At 40.4% G+C, this 18,207-nt stretch overlaps 3 protein-coding genes and 3 pseudogenes across 3 annotated transcripts; all 6 read right to left on the bottom strand.

Moving 5' to 3' along the window:
• Positions 1-1,138: 1,138 nt before the first annotated feature.
• Positions 1,139-1,935, bottom strand: LOC147469200 (uncharacterized). Its single transcript, XM_086550498.1, has 2 exons — positions 1,267-1,935; positions 1,139-1,177 (listed from the first exon to the last, which is right to left on the bottom strand). The coding sequence occupies exons 1-2, from the start codon at positions 1,933-1,935 to the stop codon at positions 1,139-1,141; spliced, it is 708 nt and encodes a 235-aa protein (XP_086406624.1).
• A 1,175-nt stretch (positions 1,936-3,110) lies between these two features.
• Positions 3,111-3,907, bottom strand: LOC147469199 (uncharacterized). The gene is made up of 2 exons (XM_086550497.1): positions 3,239-3,907; positions 3,111-3,149 (listed from the first exon to the last, which is right to left on the bottom strand). Exons 1-2 carry the CDS (start codon positions 3,905-3,907, stop codon positions 3,111-3,113), a joined length of 708 nt encoding a protein of 235 aa, XP_086406623.1.
• A 1,226-nt stretch (positions 3,908-5,133) lies between these two features.
• LOC147469198 (uncharacterized) lies at positions 5,134-5,930 on the bottom strand. The gene is made up of 2 exons (XM_086550496.1): positions 5,262-5,930; positions 5,134-5,172 (listed from the first exon to the last, which is right to left on the bottom strand). The coding sequence occupies exons 1-2, from the start codon at positions 5,928-5,930 to the stop codon at positions 5,134-5,136; spliced, it is 708 nt and encodes a 235-aa protein (XP_086406622.1).
• A 1,167-nt stretch (positions 5,931-7,097) lies between these two features.
• LOC147469197 (uncharacterized) lies at positions 7,098-7,943 on the bottom strand (annotated as a pseudogene).
• Positions 7,944-9,167: 1,224 nt separating this feature from the next.
• LOC147469196 (uncharacterized) lies at positions 9,168-9,963 on the bottom strand (annotated as a pseudogene).
• Positions 9,964-11,161: 1,198 nt separating this feature from the next.
• On the bottom strand, positions 11,162-12,002 carry LOC147469195 (uncharacterized; annotated as a pseudogene).
• Positions 12,003-18,207: the final 6,205 nt, after the last annotated feature.

Genomic DNA, 18,207 nt, shown 5'->3' with positions numbered 1-18,207 from the left:
GACCATATATGCGCTCGTGAAAAGGGAACTAGGCCGGGCAACCTACCCTTGTTCCCTTTTGATTTTTTCCCATAATCAGTCTTTCCTTTATGTAAGTAATTATATTGTTTTCAGTTTATTTTACCGTGTAAACAAACTCACAGTAATCAAAATAAATGAAAATATCATACAAACATATATTTCCAAAATACGTAAAAATCAATAGCCTTTTACTCCTCGGCTTCATAACTTCAACATTTCTTTAGACGATAAATCTAATTTTCAAATTAGAGAATTTCCTGTGAGGAAAAATCCAAAGCAGGTGACGTGCGCACACAGAACAGGAGACATTATTACGATGAATAGAAGAATAAACCGTGACGTTTCAAATCTACCAGAGGCTCTTCTGCTGAAGAAGCAAAAATCGTTTTTTTTTTTACTTTTCACATTTTTTTAAGTTTTATTCCAATGCTTGGTCTAAAGAGGAATTTAGGTGTGTTAGAAAAGTCAATATACATTATTCTTTTCTGATTGTGACTGTCTTTCATTACATAATTTCGTCAGTCTCTTTGTCTCCCTCTCTCTCACTCTCTCTCTCTCCCTCCCTCCCTCTCTCTCTCTCCCTACCCCCTCTGTCTCTCTGGGCACACACACGCACACACACACACACACACGAAGACTGCAAAGATACCAACATTTAAGTAAATTATTGCAAAGAAGCACGTCACTGAAAAGTCATTTCCATGGACAATCTTCCTCATACAAAATGCCTGTCTGTAAAGAGACAAAATCAGAGTTATGTATCTATATGATTCTACTTTTATCTAAAGAAATGTATACATGAACTGTAGCTTTCAATAAGAATCTCTAAAAAAAACCCTAAAAATTTGCCTACAATAATGAACCGAAAAATGTCATGTAAACGAATTTCACTGGACGTAATTTAACATTAGAGAAAAACGATTAGATGTCATCACATTTCAAATATATTGTTTAACACGAAAATTTTATTCACAAAACACGTGATTTTGGGTTGTTTCGAGTGTTTATATGGTTGATTCTTGCTTACATAACTGCCATCTTTGTAGAACAAGCGGCTAGGTATGAAATACCTGAGTGTGTATTACTTTCTATAGCAATATCTTACTGAATAGGGGTTTTAGAAGCATTCATTAGGATGTAGATCTTGAAGTGTTACCTGTACAGAAAGTCATATTGTTGAAATAGACATTTATTTGTATTCACACTCATACATATTTACACACGTTAAAAGGATTACGTTCTGACTGTCTTTGTGGATTTCTTGTCCGTCTTCTTACTCGTGGCCTTCTTGACTGCCTTCTTAGGAAGCTTCTTCGCTGCAGGCTGCTTGATGGGAATCTTCTTCGACGTCGCTTTTTTCGCTGCGGGTTTTTTGTCGCTGGCTTTCTTGGTCGAGACCTTTTCCTTCCCGGCTTTTTTGGCGCTGACTTTCTTGGTCGAGACCTTTTCCTTCCCGGCTTTCTTGAGCGCGTCCTTCTTGGCGCTGGCTTTCTTGCTAACGTCCTTTTTCGCGCCTGGTTTCTTGGCAGAGCTTTTCTTTGTCCCTTTCGTTGCGTGTTTCTTTCCGGGTGCGCCTTTCTTAGCAGTCGCTTTGGTTGCTGCTTTGCTAGTAGCAGGTTTCTCGGCTGGTGGCTTGGCTTGGACCTTGGCCAGTTTGAAGGAGCCAGAGGCGCCGCTGCCCTTCACCTGCACCAGAGAGCCAGTCGCGACTCCCCTTTTCAGAGCCAGCTTGACGTGGACGCCAGCTTTCTTCTCGTCCCCGACCTTGTACAAGGCAAGGACGTACTTGAGGATTGCCTGGCGGGACGAGCCACTGCGTTCCTTGAGAGCCTTGATGGCGGCAGCGACCATCTCGCTGTACTTGGGATGGCCAGGCGTGGCACCAGACGCTTTCTTGGCACCGCTTTCAGCCATAGTGAAGCGGGGAGATGGAATGTTTACGAAGTATAATGCACTGAAGCTGAGGAGGAGAACGTCTGGTTACCCGCTTCAGACCCTGACCATATATGCGCTCGTGAAAAGGGAACTAGGCCGGGCAACCTACCCTTGTTCCCTTTTGATTTTTTTCCCATAATCAGTCTTTCCTTTATGTAAGTAATTATATTGTTTTCAGTTTATTTTGCCGTGTAAACAAAATCACAATAATCAAAATAAATGAAAATATCATACAAACATATATTTCCAAAATACGTAAAAATCAATAGCATTTTACTCCTCGGCTCCATAACTTCAACAATTCTTCGGACGATAAACCCAATTTTCAAATTAGAGAATTTCCTTTGAGCAAAAATACAAAACAGGTGACGTACCCGCTCAAAATAGGAGACATTATCACGATGAATAGAAGAATAGACCGAAACCACTAGAGACTCTTCTCCGGTCTAAGCAAAAAAATAACTTTTTTCACATTTTTTAAAAGTTTTATTTCATTGCTTGGTCTAAAATGGAATTTGGGTGTGTTCGAAACGTCAATATTCTTTTCTGATTGTGACTTTCTTTCATTACATAATTTCGTCATACGATCATAAGTCTCTTTGTCTCCTCCCCCCCCTCGTTTTCTGTCTCTCTCTCCCTCCCTCCCTCTCTCTCTCTGGACACACACGCACACATACACACATACGAAGACTGCAAAAATACCAACAGGTAAGCAAATTACTTACCTGAAACACGTCACTGAAAAGTCAATTCCATGAACAATCTTATACAGCATGTCTGTCTATAAAGAGATAAAATCAGAGTTATGTATCTATCTGATTCTACTTTTATCTAAAGAACTGTAGATTCGAATAAGTATCTTTAAAAATCTCAAAAAAATGTCTGCAGTAATGAACCGAAGGAGGCCATGTAAACGAACTTCACTGGACGAAAACGTTAGAGAAAGAACGATTGAATAATGTCATTACTTAAAGGAAGCATTTCAAAAATATTGTTCAACACGAAAATTCTGTTCATGTGATTCTGGGTTGTTTCGAGTGTTTATATGGTTGATTCTTGCTTACATGCTAGCCATCTTTGTAGAACAAGCGGCTAGGTATGAAATACCTGAGTGTGTATTACTTTCTATAGCAATATCTTACTGAATAGGGGTTTTAGAAGCATTCATTAGGATGTAGATCTTGAAGTGTTACCTGTACAGAAAGTCATATTGTTGAAATAGACATTTATTTGTATTCACACTCATACATATTTACACACGTTAAAAGGATTACGTTCTGACTGTCTTTGTGGATTTCTTGTCCGTCTTCTTACTCGTGGCCTTCTTGACTGCCTTCTTAGGAAGCTTCTTCGCTGCAGGCTGCTTGATGGGAATCTTCTTCGACGTCGCTTTTTTCGCTGCGGGTTTTTTGTCGCTGGCTTTCTTGGTCGAGGCCTTTTCCTTCCCGGCTTTTTTGGCGCTGACTTTCTTGGTCGAGACCTTTTCCTTCCCGGCTTTCTTGAGCGCGTCCTTCTTGGCGCTGGCTTTCTTGCTAACGTCCTTTTTCGCGCCTGGTTTCTTGGCAGAGCTTTTCTTTGTCCCTTTCGTTGCGGGTTTCTTTCCGGGTGCGCCTTTCTTAGCAGTCGCTTTGGTTGCTGCTTTGCTAGTAGCAGGTTTCTCGGCTGGTGGCTTGGCTTGGACCTTGGCCAGTTTGAAGGAGCCAGAGGCGCCGCTGCCCTTCACCTGCACCAGAGAGCCAGTCGCGACTCCCCTTTTCAGAGCCAGCTTGACGTGGACGCCAGCTTTCTTCTCGTCCCCGACCTTGTACAAGGCAAGGACGTACTTGAGGATTGCCTGGCGGGACGAGCCACTGCGTTCCTTGAGAGCCTTGATGGCGGCAGCGACCATCTCGCTGTACTTGGGATGGCCAGGCGTGGCACCAGACGCTTTCTTGACACCGCTTTCAGCCATAGTGAAGCGGTGAGATGGAATGTTTATGAAGTATAATGCACTGAAGCTGAGGAGGAGAACGTCTGGTTACCCGCTTCAGACCCTGACCATATATACGCTCGTGAAAAGGGAACTAGGCCGGGCAACCTACCCTTGTTCCCTTTTGATTTTTTCCCATAATCAGTCTTTCCTTTATGTAAGTAATTATATTGTTTTCAGTTTATTTTGCCGTGTAAACAAACTCACAGTAATCAAAATAAATGAAAATATCATACAAACATATATTTCCAAAATACGTAAAAATCAATAGCCTTTTACTCCTCGGCTTCATAACTTCAACATTTCTTTAGACGATAAATCTAATTTTCAAATTAGAGAATTTCCTGTGAGGAAAAATCCAAAGCAGGTGACGTGCGCACACAGAACAGGAGACATTATTACGATGAATAGAAGAATAAACCGTGACGTTTCAAATCTACCAGAGGCTCTTCTGCGGAAGAAGCAAAAATCGTTTTTTTTTTTTTACTTTTCACATTTTTTTAAGTTTTATTTCTATGCTTGGTCTAAAGAGGAATTTAGGTGTGTTAGAAAAGTCAATATACATTATTCTTTTCTGATTGTGACTGTCTTTCATTACATAATTTCGTCAGTCTCTTTGTCTCCCTCTCTCTCACTCACTCTCTCTCTCCCTCCCTCCCTCTCTCTCTCCCTACCCCCTCTGTCTCTCTGGGCACACACACGCACACACACACACACACACGAAGACTGCAAAGATACCAACATTTAAGCAAATTATTGCAAAGAAGCACGTCACTGAAAAGTCATTTCCATGGACAATCTTCCTCATACAAAATGCCTGTCTGTAAAGAGACAAAATCAGAGTTATGTATCTATCTGATTCTACTTTTATCTAAAGAAATGTATACATGAACTGTAGCTTTCAATAAGAATCTCTAAAAAAAAAACTCTAAAAATTTGCCTACAATAATGAACCGAAAAATGTCATGTAAACGAATTTCACTGGACGTAATTTAACATTAGAGAAAAACGATTAGATGTCATCACATTTCAAATATATTGTTTAACACGAAAATTTTATTCACAAAACACGTGATTTTGGGTTGTTTCGAGTGTTTATATGGTTGATTCTTGCTTACATAACTGCCATCTTTGTAGAACAAGCGGCTAGGTATGAAATACCTGAGTGTGTATTACTTTCTATAGCAATATCTTACTGAATAGGGGTTTTAGAAGCATTCATTAGGATGTAGATCTTGAAGTGTTACCTGTACAGAAAGTCATATTGTTGAAATAGACATTTATTTGTATTCACACTCATTCATATTTACACACGTTAAAAGGATTACGTTCTGACTGTCTTTGTGGATTTCTTGTCCGTCTTCTTACTCGTGGCCTTCTTGACTGCCTTCTTAGGAAGCTTCTTCGCTGCAGGCTGCTTGATGGGAATCTTCTTCGACGTCGCTTTTTTCGCTGCGGGTTTTTTGTCGCTGGCTTTCTTGGTCGAGACCTTTTCCTTCCCGGCTTTTTTGGCGCTGACTTTCTTGGTCGAGACCTTTTCATTCCCAGCTTTCTTGAGCGCGTCCTTCTTGGCGCTGGCTTCCTTGCTAACGTCCTTTTTCGCGCCTGGTTTCTTGGCAGAGCTTTTCTTTGTCCCTTTCGTTGCGGGTTTCTTTCCGGGTGCGCCTTTCTTAGCAGTCGCTTTGGTTGCTGCTTTGCTAGTAGCAGGTTTCTCGGCTGGTGGCTTGGCTTGGACCTTGGCCAGTTTGAAGGAGCCAGAGGCGCCGCTGCCCTTCACCTGCACCAGAGAGCCAGTCGCGACTCCCCTTTTCAGAGCCAGCTTGACGTGGACGCCAGCTTTCTTCTCGTCCCCGACCTTGTACAAGGCAAGGACGTACTTGAGGATTGCCTGGCGGGACGAGCCACTGCGTTCCTTGAGAGCCTTGATGGCGGCAGCGACCATCTCGCTGTACTTGGGATGGCCAGGCGTGGCATCAGACGCTTTCTTGGCACCGCTTTCAGCCATAGTGAAGCGGTGAGATGGAATGTTTACGAAGTATAATGCACTGAAGCTGAGGAGGAGAACGTCTGGTTACCCGCTTCAGACCCTGACCATATATGCGCTCGTGAAAAGGGAACTAGGCCGGGCAACCTACCCTTGTTCCCTTTTGATTTTTTCCCATAATCAGTCTTTCCTTTATGTAAGTAATTATATTGTTTTCAGTTTATTTTGCCGTGTAAACAAACTCACAATAATCAAAATAAATGAAAATATCATACAAACATATATTTCCAAAATACGTAAAAATCAATAGCATTTTACTCCTCGGCTCCATAACTTCAACAATTCTTCGGACGATAAACCCAATTTTCAAATTAGAGAATTTCCTTTGAGCAAAAATACAAAACAGGTGACGTACCCGCTCAAAATAGGAGACATTATCACGATGAATAGAAGAATAGACCGAAACCACTAGAGACTCTTCTCCGGTCTAAGCAAAAAAATAACTTTTTTTCACATTTTTTAAAAGTTTTATTTCATTGCTTGGTCTAAAGAGGAATTTGGGTGTGTTCGAAACGTCAATATTCTTTTCTGATTGTGACTTTCTTTCATTACATAATTTCGTCATACGATCATAAGTCTCTTTGTCTCCCCCCCCCCCCCCCCTCGTTTTCTCTCTCTCTCTCTCCCTCCCTCCCTCTCTCTCTCTGGACACACACGCACACATACACACATACGAAGACTGCAAAAATACCAACAGGTAAGCAAATTACTTACCTGAAACACGTCACTGAAAAGTCAATTCCATGAACAATCTTATACAGCATGTCTGTCTATAAAGAGATAAAATCAGAGTTATGTATCTATCTGATTCTACTTTTATCTAAAGAACTGTAGATTCGAATAAGTATCTTTAAAAATCTCAAAAAAATGTCTGCAGTAATGAACCGAAGGAGGCCATGTAAACGAACTTCACTGGACGAAAACGTTAGAGAAAGAACGATTGAATAATGTCATTACTTAAAGGAAGCATTTCAAAAATATTGTTCAACACGAAAATTCTGTTCATGTGATTCTGGGTTGTTTCGAGTGTTTATATGGTTGATTCTTGCTTACATGCTAGCCATCTTTGTAGAACAAGCGGACTGGATCTTTCAGGTTAGGTATAAATTACCTGAGTGTTATTACTTTCTATAGCAATATCTTACTGAATAGGGGTTTTAGAAGCAATTCATTAGGATGTAGATCTTGAAGTGTTACCTGTACAGAAAGTCATATTGTTGAAATAGACATTTATTTGTATTCACACTCATTCATATTTACACACGTTAAAAGGATTACGTTCTGACTGTCTTTGTGGATTTCTTGTCCGTCTTCTTACTCGTGGCCTTCTTGACTGCCTTCTTAGGAAGCTTCTTCGCTGCAGGCTGCTTGATGGGAATCTTCTTCGACGTCGCTTTTTTCGCTGCGGGTTTTTTGTCGCTGGCTTTCTTGGTCGAGACCTTTTCCTTCCCGGCTTTTTTGGCGCTGACTTTCTTTTTTGGCGCTGACTTTCTTGGTCGAGACCTTTTCATTCCCGGCTTTCTTGAGTGCGTCCTTCTTGGTGCTGGCTTTCTTGCTAACGTCCTTTTTCGCGCCTGGTTTCTTGGCAGAGCTTTTCTTTGTCCCTTTCGTTGCGGGTTTCTTTCCGGGTGCGCCTTTCTTAGCAGTCGCTTTGGTTGCTGCTTTGCTAGTAGCAGGTTTCTCGGCTGGTGGCTTGGCTTGGACCTTGGCCAGTTTGAAGGAGCCAGAGGCGCCGCTGCCCTTCACCTGCACCAGAGAGCCAGTCGCGACTCCCCTTTTCAGAGCCAGCTTGACGTGGACGCCAGCTTTCTTCTCGTCCCCGACCTTGTACAAGGCAAGGACGTACTTGAGGATTGCCTGGCGGGACGAGCCACTGCGTTCCTTGAGAGCCTTGATGGCGGCAGCGACCATCTCGCTGTACTTGGGATGGCCAGGCGTGGCACCAGACGCTTTCTTGGCACCGCTTTCAGCCATAGTGAAGCGGTGAGATGGAATGTTTACGAAGTATAATGCACTGAAGCTGAGGAGGAGAACGTCTGGTTACCCGCTTCAGATCCTGACCATATATACGCTCGTGAAAAGGGAACTAGGCCGGGCAACCTACCCTTGTTCCCTTTTGATTTTTTCCCATAATCAGTCTTTCCTTTATGTAAGTAATTATATTGTTTTCAGTTTATTTTGCCGTGTAAACAAACTCACAGTAATCAAAATAAATGAAAATATCATACAAACATATATTTCCAAAATACGTAAAAATCAATAGCCTTTTACTCCTCGGCTTCATAACTTCAACATTTCTTTAGACGATAAATCTAATTTTCAAATTAGAGAATTTCCTGTGAGGAAAAATCCAAAGCAGGTGACGTGCGCACACAGAACAGGAGACATTATTACGATGAATAGAAGAATAAACCGTGACGTTTCAAATCTACCAGAGGCTCTTCTGCGGAAGAAGCAAAAATCGTTTTTTTTTTTTTACTTTTCACATTTTTTTAAGTTTTATTTCTATGCTTGGTCTAAAGAGGAATTTAGGTGTGTTAGAAAAGTCAATATACATTATTCTTTTCTGATTGTGACTGTCTTTCATTACATAATTTCGTCAGTCTCTTTGTCTCCCTCTCTCTCACTCACTCTCTCTCTCCCTCCCTCCCTCTCTCTCTCCCTACCCCCTCTGTCTCTCTGGGCACACACACGCACACACACACACACACACGAAGACTGCAAAGATACCAACATTTAAGCAAATTATTGCAAAGAAGCACGTCACTGAAAAGTCATTTCCATGGACAATCTTACTCATACAAAATGCCTGTCTGTAAAGAGACAAAATCAGAGTTATGTATCTATCTGATTCTACTTTTATCTAAAGAAATGTATACATGAACTGTAGCTTTCAATAAGAATCTCTAAAAAAAAAACTCTAAAAATTTGCCTACAATAATGAACCGAAAAATGTCATGTAAACGAATTTCACTGGACGTAATTTAACATTAGAGAAAAACGATTAGATGTCATCACATTTCAAATATATTGTTTAACACGAAAATTTTATTCACAAAACACGTGATTTTGGGTTGTTTCGAGTGTTTATATGGTTGATTCTTGCTTACATAACTGCATCTTTGTAGAACAACGGCTAGGTATGAAATACCTGAGTGTGTATTACTTTCTATAGCAATATCTTACTGAATAGGGGTTTTAGAAGCATTCATTAGGATGTAGATCTTGAAGTGTTACCTGTACAGAAAGTCATATTGTTGAAATAGACATTTATTTGTATTCACACTCATTCATATTTACACACGTTAAAAGGATTACGTTCTGACTGTCTTTGTGGATTTCTTGTCCGTCTTCTTACTCGTGGCCTTCTTGACTGCCTTCTTAGGAAGCTTCTTCGCTGCAGGCTGCTTGATGGGAATCTTCTTCGACGTCGCTTTTTTCGCTGCGGGTTTTTTGTCGCTGGCTTTCTTGGTCGAGACCTTTTCCTTCCCGGCTTTTTTGGCGCTGACTTTCTTGGTCGAGACCTTTTCATTCCCAGCTTTCTTGAGCGCGTCCTTCTTGGCGCTGGCTTCCTTGCTAACGTCCTTTTTCGCGCCTGGTTTCTTGGCAGAGCTTTTCTTTGTCCCTTTCGTTGCGGGTTTCTTTCCGGGTGCGCCTTTCTTAGCAGTCGCTTTGGTTGCTGCTTTGCTAGTACAGGTTTCTCGGCTGGTGGCTTGGCTTGGACCTTGGCCAGTTTGAAGGAGCCAGAGGCGCCGCTGCCCTTCACCTGCACCAGAGAGCCAGTCGCGACTCCCCTTTTCAGAGCCAGCTTGACGTGGACGCCAGCTTTCTTCTCGTCCCCGACCTTGTACAAGGCAAGGACGTACTTGAGGATTGCCTGGCGGGACGAGCCACTGCGTTCCTTGAGAGCCTTGATGGCGGCAGCGACCATCTCGCTGTACTTGGGATGGCCAGGCGTGGCACCAGACGCTTTCTTGGCACCGCTTTCAGCCATAGTGAAGCGGTGAGATGGAGTGTTTACGAAGTATAATGCACTGAAGCTGAGGAGGAGAACGTCTGGTTACCCGCTTCAGACCCTGACCATATATGCGCTCGTGAAAAGGGAACTAGGCCGGGCAACCTACCCTTGTTCCCTTTTGATTTTTTCCCATAATCAGTCTTTCCTTTATGTAAGTAATTATATTGTTTTCAGTTTATTTTACCGTGTAAACAAACTCACAGTAATCAAAATAAATGAAAATATCATACAAACATATATTTCCAAAATACGTAAAAATCAATAGCCTTTTACTCCTCGGCTTCATAACTTCAACATTTCTTTAGACGATAAATCTAATTTTCAAATTAGAGAATTTCCTGTGAGGAAAAATCCAAAGCAGGTGACGTAACCCGCTCAAAACAGGAGACATTATCACGATGAATAGAAGAATAAACCGTGACGTTTCAAATCTACCAGAGCTCTTCTCCAACGGCTGAAGCAGCAAAAATAACGTTTTTTTTTTTACTTCACATTTTTAAAAGTTTTATTCATTGCTTGGTCTAAAGAGGAATTTGGGTGTGTTCGAAAAGTCAATAAACATTATTCTTTTCTGATTGTGACTGTTCTTTCATTACATAATTTCGTCGTCATAAGTCTCTTTGTCTCCTCTCTCTCCCCCCCCCCCCCACTCCGTTTTTCTCTCTCTCTATCTCCCTACCTCCCTCTGTCTCTCTGGGCACACACACGCACACACACACACACACGAAGACTGCAAAATACCAACAGGTAAGTAAATTACTTGCAAGAACACGTCACTGAAAAGTCATTCCATGGACAATCTTTATACAAAATGTCTGTCTATAAAGAGATAAAATCAGAGTTATGTATCTATCTGATTCTACTTTTATCTAAAGAAATGTAGAACTAGCTCTTCAATAAGAATCTTTAAAAACAAAAAAAATTTGCCTACAGTAATGAACCGAAAGGCCATGTAAACGAATTTCACTGGACGAAACGTTAGAGAAAAACGATTGAATAATGTCATTACACAGCATTTTCAAATATATTGTTTAACACGAAAATTTTTTCACAAAACACACGTGTGATTTGGGTTGTTTCGAGTGTTTATATGGTTGATTCTTGCTTACATAACTGCCATCTTTGTAGAACAAGCGGCTTTCAGGTAGGTGAATTACCTGAGTGTTATTACTTTCTATAGCAATATCTTACTGAATAGGGGTTTTAGAAGCAATTCATTAGGATGTAGATCTTGAAGTGTTACCTGTACAGAAAGTCATATTGTTGAAATAGACATTTATTTGTATTCACACTCATTCATATTTACACACGTTAAAAGGATTACGTTCTGACTGTCTTTGTGGATTTCTTGTCCGTCTTCTTACTCGTGGCCTTCTTGACTGCCTTCTTAGGAAGCTTCTTCGCTGCAGGCTGCTTGATGGGAATCTTCTTCGACGTCGCTTTTTTCGCTTTTTTTCGCTGCGGATTTTTTGCTTTTCGCTGACTTTCTTCGTCGAGACCTTTTCATTCCCGGCTTTTTTGGCGCTGACTTTCTTGGTCGAGACCTTTTCATTCCCGGCTTTCTTGAGTGCGTCCTTCTTGGTGCTGGCTTTCTTGCTAACGTCCTTTTTCGCGCCTGGTTTCTTGGCAGGGCTTTTCTTTGTCCCTTTCGTTGCGGGTTTCTTTCCGGGTGCGCCTTTCTTAGCAGTCGCTTTGGTTGCTGCTTTGCTAGTAGCAGGTTTCTCGGCTGGTGGCTTGGCTTGGACCTTGGCCAGTTTGAAGGAGCCAGAGGCGCCGCTGCCCTTCACCTGCACCAGAGAGCCAGTCGCGACTCCCCTTTTCAGAGCCAGCTTGACGTGGACGCCAGCTTTCTTCTCGTCCCCGACCTTGTACAAGGCAAGGACGTACTTGAGGATTGCCTGGCGGGACGAGCCACTGCGTTCCTTGAGAGCCTTGATGGCGGCAGCGACCATCTCGCTGTACTTGGGATGGCCAGGCGTGGCATCAGACGCTTTCTTGGCACCGCTTTCAGCCATAGTGAAGCGGTGAGATGGAATGTTTACGAAGTATAATGCACTGAAGCTGAGGAGGAGAACGTCTGGTTACCCGCTTCAGATCCTGACCATATATACGCTCGTGAAAAGGGAACTAGGCCGGGCAACCTACCCTTGGTCCTTATCTATAAGCATCGATTTTTCCCCCTTAATAATTTTTTCCTCTATGTAAGTATGTATGTTTTTATTCGTTTTGTTTTGACATGTAAATATTAGGTAAAATAGGCCATCTATAGAAAGAGTCCTATTTTGCTCATAATCTTGCTATCTGCATGTCTTCTTTCGACATGCAAAATTGGTAACTGGAGAAATGAAAAAACAGAATCAAATGAAAGGAATAATTTGGTTGCATGAAATATTCAATGCTGGAACAATTACTAATACTTATAATAATCATACTCACACAAATATATATTTCATAATACGTAAAAATCAAAAGCATTTTATTGCTCGTCTAATAACCTCAAAATATAACAGATGTTTTTATTGATAAGCCCATTTATTGATAAACCTCTCTCTCTCTTTCTGTCTCTGTCTCTCTCTCTCTCTCTCTCTCTCTCTCTCTCTCTCTCTCTCTCTCTCTCTCTCTCTCTCTCTCTCTCTCTCTCTCTCTCTCTCTCTCTCTCTCCTCTGTATCTCTCTCTCTCTCTCTCTGTCTCTCTCTCTCTCTCTTCTCTCTTCTCTGTGCGTGTGTGTCGTGTTTGTGTCTCTCTCTGTGTCTCTCTCTCTCTGTCCTCTCTCTGTCTCTCTGTGTCTCTCTCTCACTTACTTTCTCTCTCTCTCTCTCTCTCTCTCTCTCTCTCTTCTCTCTCTCTCTCTCTCCTCTCTCTCTCTCTCTCTCTCTCTCTCTCTCCCTCTCTCTCTCTCTCTCTCTCTCTCCTCTCTCTCTCTCCTCTCTCTCTCTCTCTCTCTCTCTCTCTCTCTCTCTCTCTCTCTCTCTCTCTCTCTCTCTCTCTCTCTCTCTCTCTCTCTCTCTCTCTCTCTCTCTCTCCCCTCTCTCTCTCTCTCTCTCTCTCTCTCTCTCTCTCTCTCTCTCTCTTCTCTCTCTCTCTCTCTCTCTCTCTCTCTCTCTCTCTCTCTCTCGCTCTCTCTCTTGTGCAATAAATGTTATTCTCTGATATTAATTAATGAAACATTATCGTTATCGAAACTTACTGCAACTAGGAAGCAACAGTATCCATCTTAATATGCTTCATTTTATAGCACAGTCACAATATAATGCGGGTTTCGAGATCATATATTCCTTGTCAATATTAAAGTTTAAATTTCACTCGAGCTTTCATAACTGTTATATCTTGCTATTTTCTTATGCCACTATTAATGCCAATGCTTCAGGCGCTGCTATTTTTATTTTTTTAATGATTATTTTTACTACTACTATATATTGCCGTCAAATATTTCCGGTAAATAGAAGGGGATACTAGTAGGAGAAATAATTAGAAAAAACCGTAAGTAAACAGACACGATTATAATCATCATGAGCTTCCCTGAACTGCATCACAGGGACACGTTCATATACAGTATATTTAGTCTATTATCAAGTCGTTGCAACTCCGTTTATGCAACCGTATCCCTAGTCGCTCTCGCCCCGTGTTGTTCGCCGTCGTCTCCTTATTGTCGTCTTCTTATTGTCGTCTCCTTATTGTTGTCTTCTTATTGTTGTCTTCTTATTGTCGTCTTCTTATTGTCGTCTTCTTATTGTCGTCTTCTTATTGTTGTCTTCTTATTGTCGTCTTCTTATTGTCGTCTTCTTATTGTCGTCTTCTTATTGTCGTCTTCTTATTGTCGTCTTCTTATTGTCGTCTTCTTATTGTCGTCTTCTTATTGTTGTCTTCTTATTGTCGTCTTCTTATTGTCGTCTCCTTATTGTCGTCTTCTTATTGTCGTCTTCTTATTGTCGTCTCCTTATTGTCGTCTTCTTATTGTCGTCTCCTTATTGTCGTCTTCTTATTGTCGTCTTCTTATTGTCGTCTCCTTATTGTCGTCTTCTTGTTGTCGTCTTCTTATTGTCGTCTTCTTATTGTCGTCTTCTTATTGTCGTCTTCTTATTGTCGTCTTCTTATTGTCGTCTTCTTATTGTCGTCTCCTTATTGTCGTCTTCTTATTGTCGTCTTCTTATTGTCGTCTTCTTATTGTCGTCTTCTTATTGTCGTCTTCTTATTGTCGTCTTCTTATTGTCGTCTTCTTATTGTCGTCTTCTTATTGTCGTCTTCTTATTGTCGTCTTCTTATTGTCGTCTCCTTATTGTCGTCTTCTTATTGTCGTCTTCTTATTGTCGTCTTCTTATTGTCGTCTTCTTATTGTCGTCTTCTTATTGTCGTCTTCTTATTGTCGTCTTCTTATTGTCGTCTCCTTATTGTCGTCTTCTTCTTATTGTCGTCTCCTTATTGTCGTCTTCTTATTGTCGTCTCCTTATTGCCGTCTTCTTATTGTCGTGTTCTTATTGTCGTGTTCTTATTGTCGTCTCCTTATTGTCGTCTTCTTATTGTCGTCTTCTTATTGTCGTCTCCTTATTGTCGTCTTCTTATTGTCGTCTTCTTATTGTCGTCTTCTTATTGTCGTCTTATTGTCGTCTTCTTATTGTCGTCTTCTTATTGTCGTCTTCTTATTGTCGTCTTCTTATTGTCGTCTTCTTATTGTCGTCTTCTTACTGTCTTCTTATTGTCGTCTTCTTATTGTCGTCTTCTTATTGTCGTCTTCTTATTGTCGTCTTCTTATTGTCGTCTCCTTATTGTCGTCTTCTTATTGTCGTCTTCTTATTGTCGTCTTCTTATTGTCGTCTTCTTATTGTCGTCTTCTTATTGTCGTCTTATTGTCATCTTATTGTCGTCTTCTTATTGTCGTCTTATTGTCATCTTATTGTCGTCTTCTTATTGTCGTCTTATTGTCATCTTATTGTCGTCTTCTTATTGTCGTCTTCTTATTGTCGTCTTCTTATTGTCGTCTTCTTATTGTCGTCTCCTTATTGTTGTCTTCTTATTGTCGTCTTCTTATTGTCGTCTTCTTATTGTCGTCTTCTTATTGTCGTCTTCTTATTGTCGTCTTATTGTCGTCTTCTTATTGTTGTCTTCTTATTGTCGTCTTCTTATTGTTGTCTTCTTATTGTCGTCTTATTATTGTCGTCTTCTTGTTGTCGTCTTATTGTCGTCTTCTTATTGTCGTCTTCTTATTGTCGTCTTCTTAATGTCGTCTCCTTATTGTCGTCTTCTTATTGTCATCTACTTATTGTCGTCTTCTTGTTGTCGTCTTCTTATTGTCGTCTTCTTATTACCGTCTTCTTATTGTCGTCTTATTGTCGTCTTATTATTGCCGTCTTCTTATTGTCGTCTTATTGTCGTCTTCTTATTGTCGTCTCCTTATTGTCGTCTTCTTATTGTCGTCTTCTTATTGCCGTCTTCTTATTGTCGTCTTCTTATTGTCGTTTTCTTATTCCGTCTTCTTATTGTCGTCTTATTGTCGTCTTCTTATTGCCGTCTTCTTATTGCCGTCTTCTTATTGTCGTCTTATTGTCGTCTTCTTATTGCCGTCTTCTTATTGTCGTCTTATTGTCGTCTTCTTATTGTCGTCTTCTTATTGCCGTCTTCTTATTGTCGTCTTATTGTCGTCTTCTTATTGTCGTCTTCTTATTGTCGTCTTATTGTCGTCTTCCTATTGTCGTTTTATTGTCGTCTTCTTATTGCCGTCTTCTTATTACCGTCTTCTTATTGTCGTCTTCTTATTGTCGCCTTCTTATTGTCGTCTTCTTATTGTCGTCTTCTTATTGTCGTCTTCTTATTGTCGTCTCCTTATTGTCGTCTTCTTATTGTCGTCTTCTTATTGTCGTCTTCTTATTGTCGTCTCCTTATTGTTGTCTTCTTATTGTCGTCTTCTTATTGTCGTCTTCTTATTGTCGTCTTCTTATTGTCGTCTTCTTATTGTCGTCTTCTTATTGTCGTCTTCTTATTGTCGTCTCCTTATTGTCGTCTTCTTATTGTCGTCTTCTTATTGTCGTCTCCTTATTGTCGTCTTCTTATTGTCGTCTTCTTATTGTCGTCTTCTTATTGTCGTCTTCTTATTGTCGTCTCCTTATTGTCGTCTTCTTATTGTCGTCTTCTTATTGTCGTCTTCTTATTGTGGTCTCCTTATTGTCGTCTTATTGTCGTCTTCTTATTGCCATCTTCTTATTGTCGTCTTCTTATTGTCGTCTTCTTATTGTCGTCTTATTGTCGTCTTCTTATTGTCGTCTCCTTATTGTTGTCTTCTTATTGTCGTCTTCTTATTGTCGTCTTCTTATTGCCGTCTTCTTATTGTTGTCTTCTTATTGCCGTCTCCTTATTGTTGTCTTCTTATTGCCGTCTTCTTATTGTCGTCTTCTTATTGTCGTCTCCTTATTGTCGTCTTCTTATTGTCGTCTTCTTATTGTTGTCTTCTTATTGTCGTCTTATTGTCGTCTCCTTATTGTCGTCTTCTTATTGTTGTCTTCTTATTGTCGTCTTTTTATTGTCGTCTACTTATTGTCGTCTTCTTGTTGTCGTCTTCTTATTGTCGTCTTCTTATTGTTGTCTTCTTATTGTCGTCTCCTTATTGTCGTCTTCTTATTGTTGTCTTCTTGTTGTCGTCTTCTTATTGTCGTCTCCTTATTGTCGTCTTCTTATTGTTGTCTTCTTATTGTCGTCTTTTTATTGTCGTCTACTTATTGTCGTCTTCTTGTTGTCGTCTCCTTATTGTCGTCTTCTTATTGTCGTTTCCTTATTGTCGTCTTCTTATTGTCATCTACTTATTGTCGTCTTCTTGTTGTCGTCTTCTTATTGTCGTCTTCTTATTACCGTCTTCTTATTGTCGTCTTATTGTCGTTTTCTTATTGCCGTCTTCTTAATGTCGTCTTATTGTCGTCTTTTTATTGTCGTCTTCTTATTGTCGTCTTCTTATTGTCGTCTTCTTATTGCCGTCTTCTTATTGTCGTCTTATTGTCGTCTTCTTATTGTCGTCTTCTTATTGCCGTCTTCTTATTGTCGTCTTATTGTCGTCTTCTTATTGCCGTCTTCTTATTGCCGTCTTCTTATTGTCGTCTTCTTATTGTCGTCTTATTGTCGTCTTCTTATTGCCGTCTTCTTATTACCGTCTTCTTATTGTCGTCTTATTTTCGTCTTCTTATTGTCGTCTTATTGCCGTATTCTTATTGTCGTCTTATTGTCGTGTCCTTATTGTCATCTTCTTAGTGTCGTCTTATTGTCGTCTTCTTATTGTCGTCTTATTGTCGTCTTCTTATTGCCGTCTTCTTATTACCGTCTTCTTATTGTCGTCTTATTTTCGTCTTCTTATTGTCGTCTTATTGCCGTATTCTTATTGTCGTCTTATTGTCGTGTCCTTATTGTCATCTTCTTAGTGTCGTCTTATTGTCGTCTTCTTATTGTCGTCTTATTGTCGTCTTCTTATTGCCGTCTTCTTATTACCGTCTTCTTATTGTCGTCTTATTTTCGTCTTCTTATTGTCGTCTTATTTTCGTATTCTTATTGTCGTCTTCTTATTGTCGTCTTATAGTCGTCTCCTTATTATCGTCTTCTTATTGTCGTCTTATTGCCGTCTTCTTATTGTCGTCTTCTTATTGTCGTCTCCTTATTGTCGTCTTCTTATTGTCGTCTTATTGCCGTCTTCTTATTGTCGTCTCCTTATTGTCGTCTTATGTTCGTCTTCTTATTGTCGTCTTCTTATTGTCGTCTTATTGTCGTCTTCTTATTGTCGTCTCCTTATTGTCGTCTTCTTATTGCCGTCTTCTTATTGTCGTCTTCTTATTGTCGTCTCCTTATTGTCGTCTTCTTATTACCGTCTTCTTATTGTCGTCTTATTGTCGTCTTCTTATTGCCGTCTTCTTATTGTCGTCTTATTGTCGTCTTATTGCCGTCTTCTTATTGCCGTCTTCTTATTGTCGTCTTATTGTCGTCTTCTTATTGTCGTCTCCTTATTGTCGTCTTCTTATTGCCGTCTTCTTATTGTCGTCTTATTGTCGTCTTCTTATTGTCGTCTTCTTATTGCCGTCTTCTTATTGTCGTCTTATTGTCGTCTTCTTATTGCCGTCTTCTTATTGTCGTCTTATTGTCGTCTTCTTATTGCCGTCTTCTTATTGTCGTCTTCTTATTGCCGTCTTCTTATTGTCGTCTTATTGTCGTCTTCTTATTGCCGTCTTCTTATTGTCGTCTTATTGTCGTCT

This window comes from Penaeus japonicus, unplaced genomic scaffold (genome assembly GCF_977035675.1).
Source record: "Penaeus japonicus unplaced genomic scaffold, GWHDUDI00000001_assembly GWHDUDI00000023, whole genome shotgun sequence".
NCBI classification, from domain to species: domain Eukaryota; kingdom Metazoa; phylum Arthropoda; class Malacostraca; order Decapoda; family Penaeidae; genus Penaeus; species Penaeus japonicus.
Note: the sequence above shows the minus strand (reverse complement) of the source record. Positions and strands in the feature narration are given on the sequence as shown.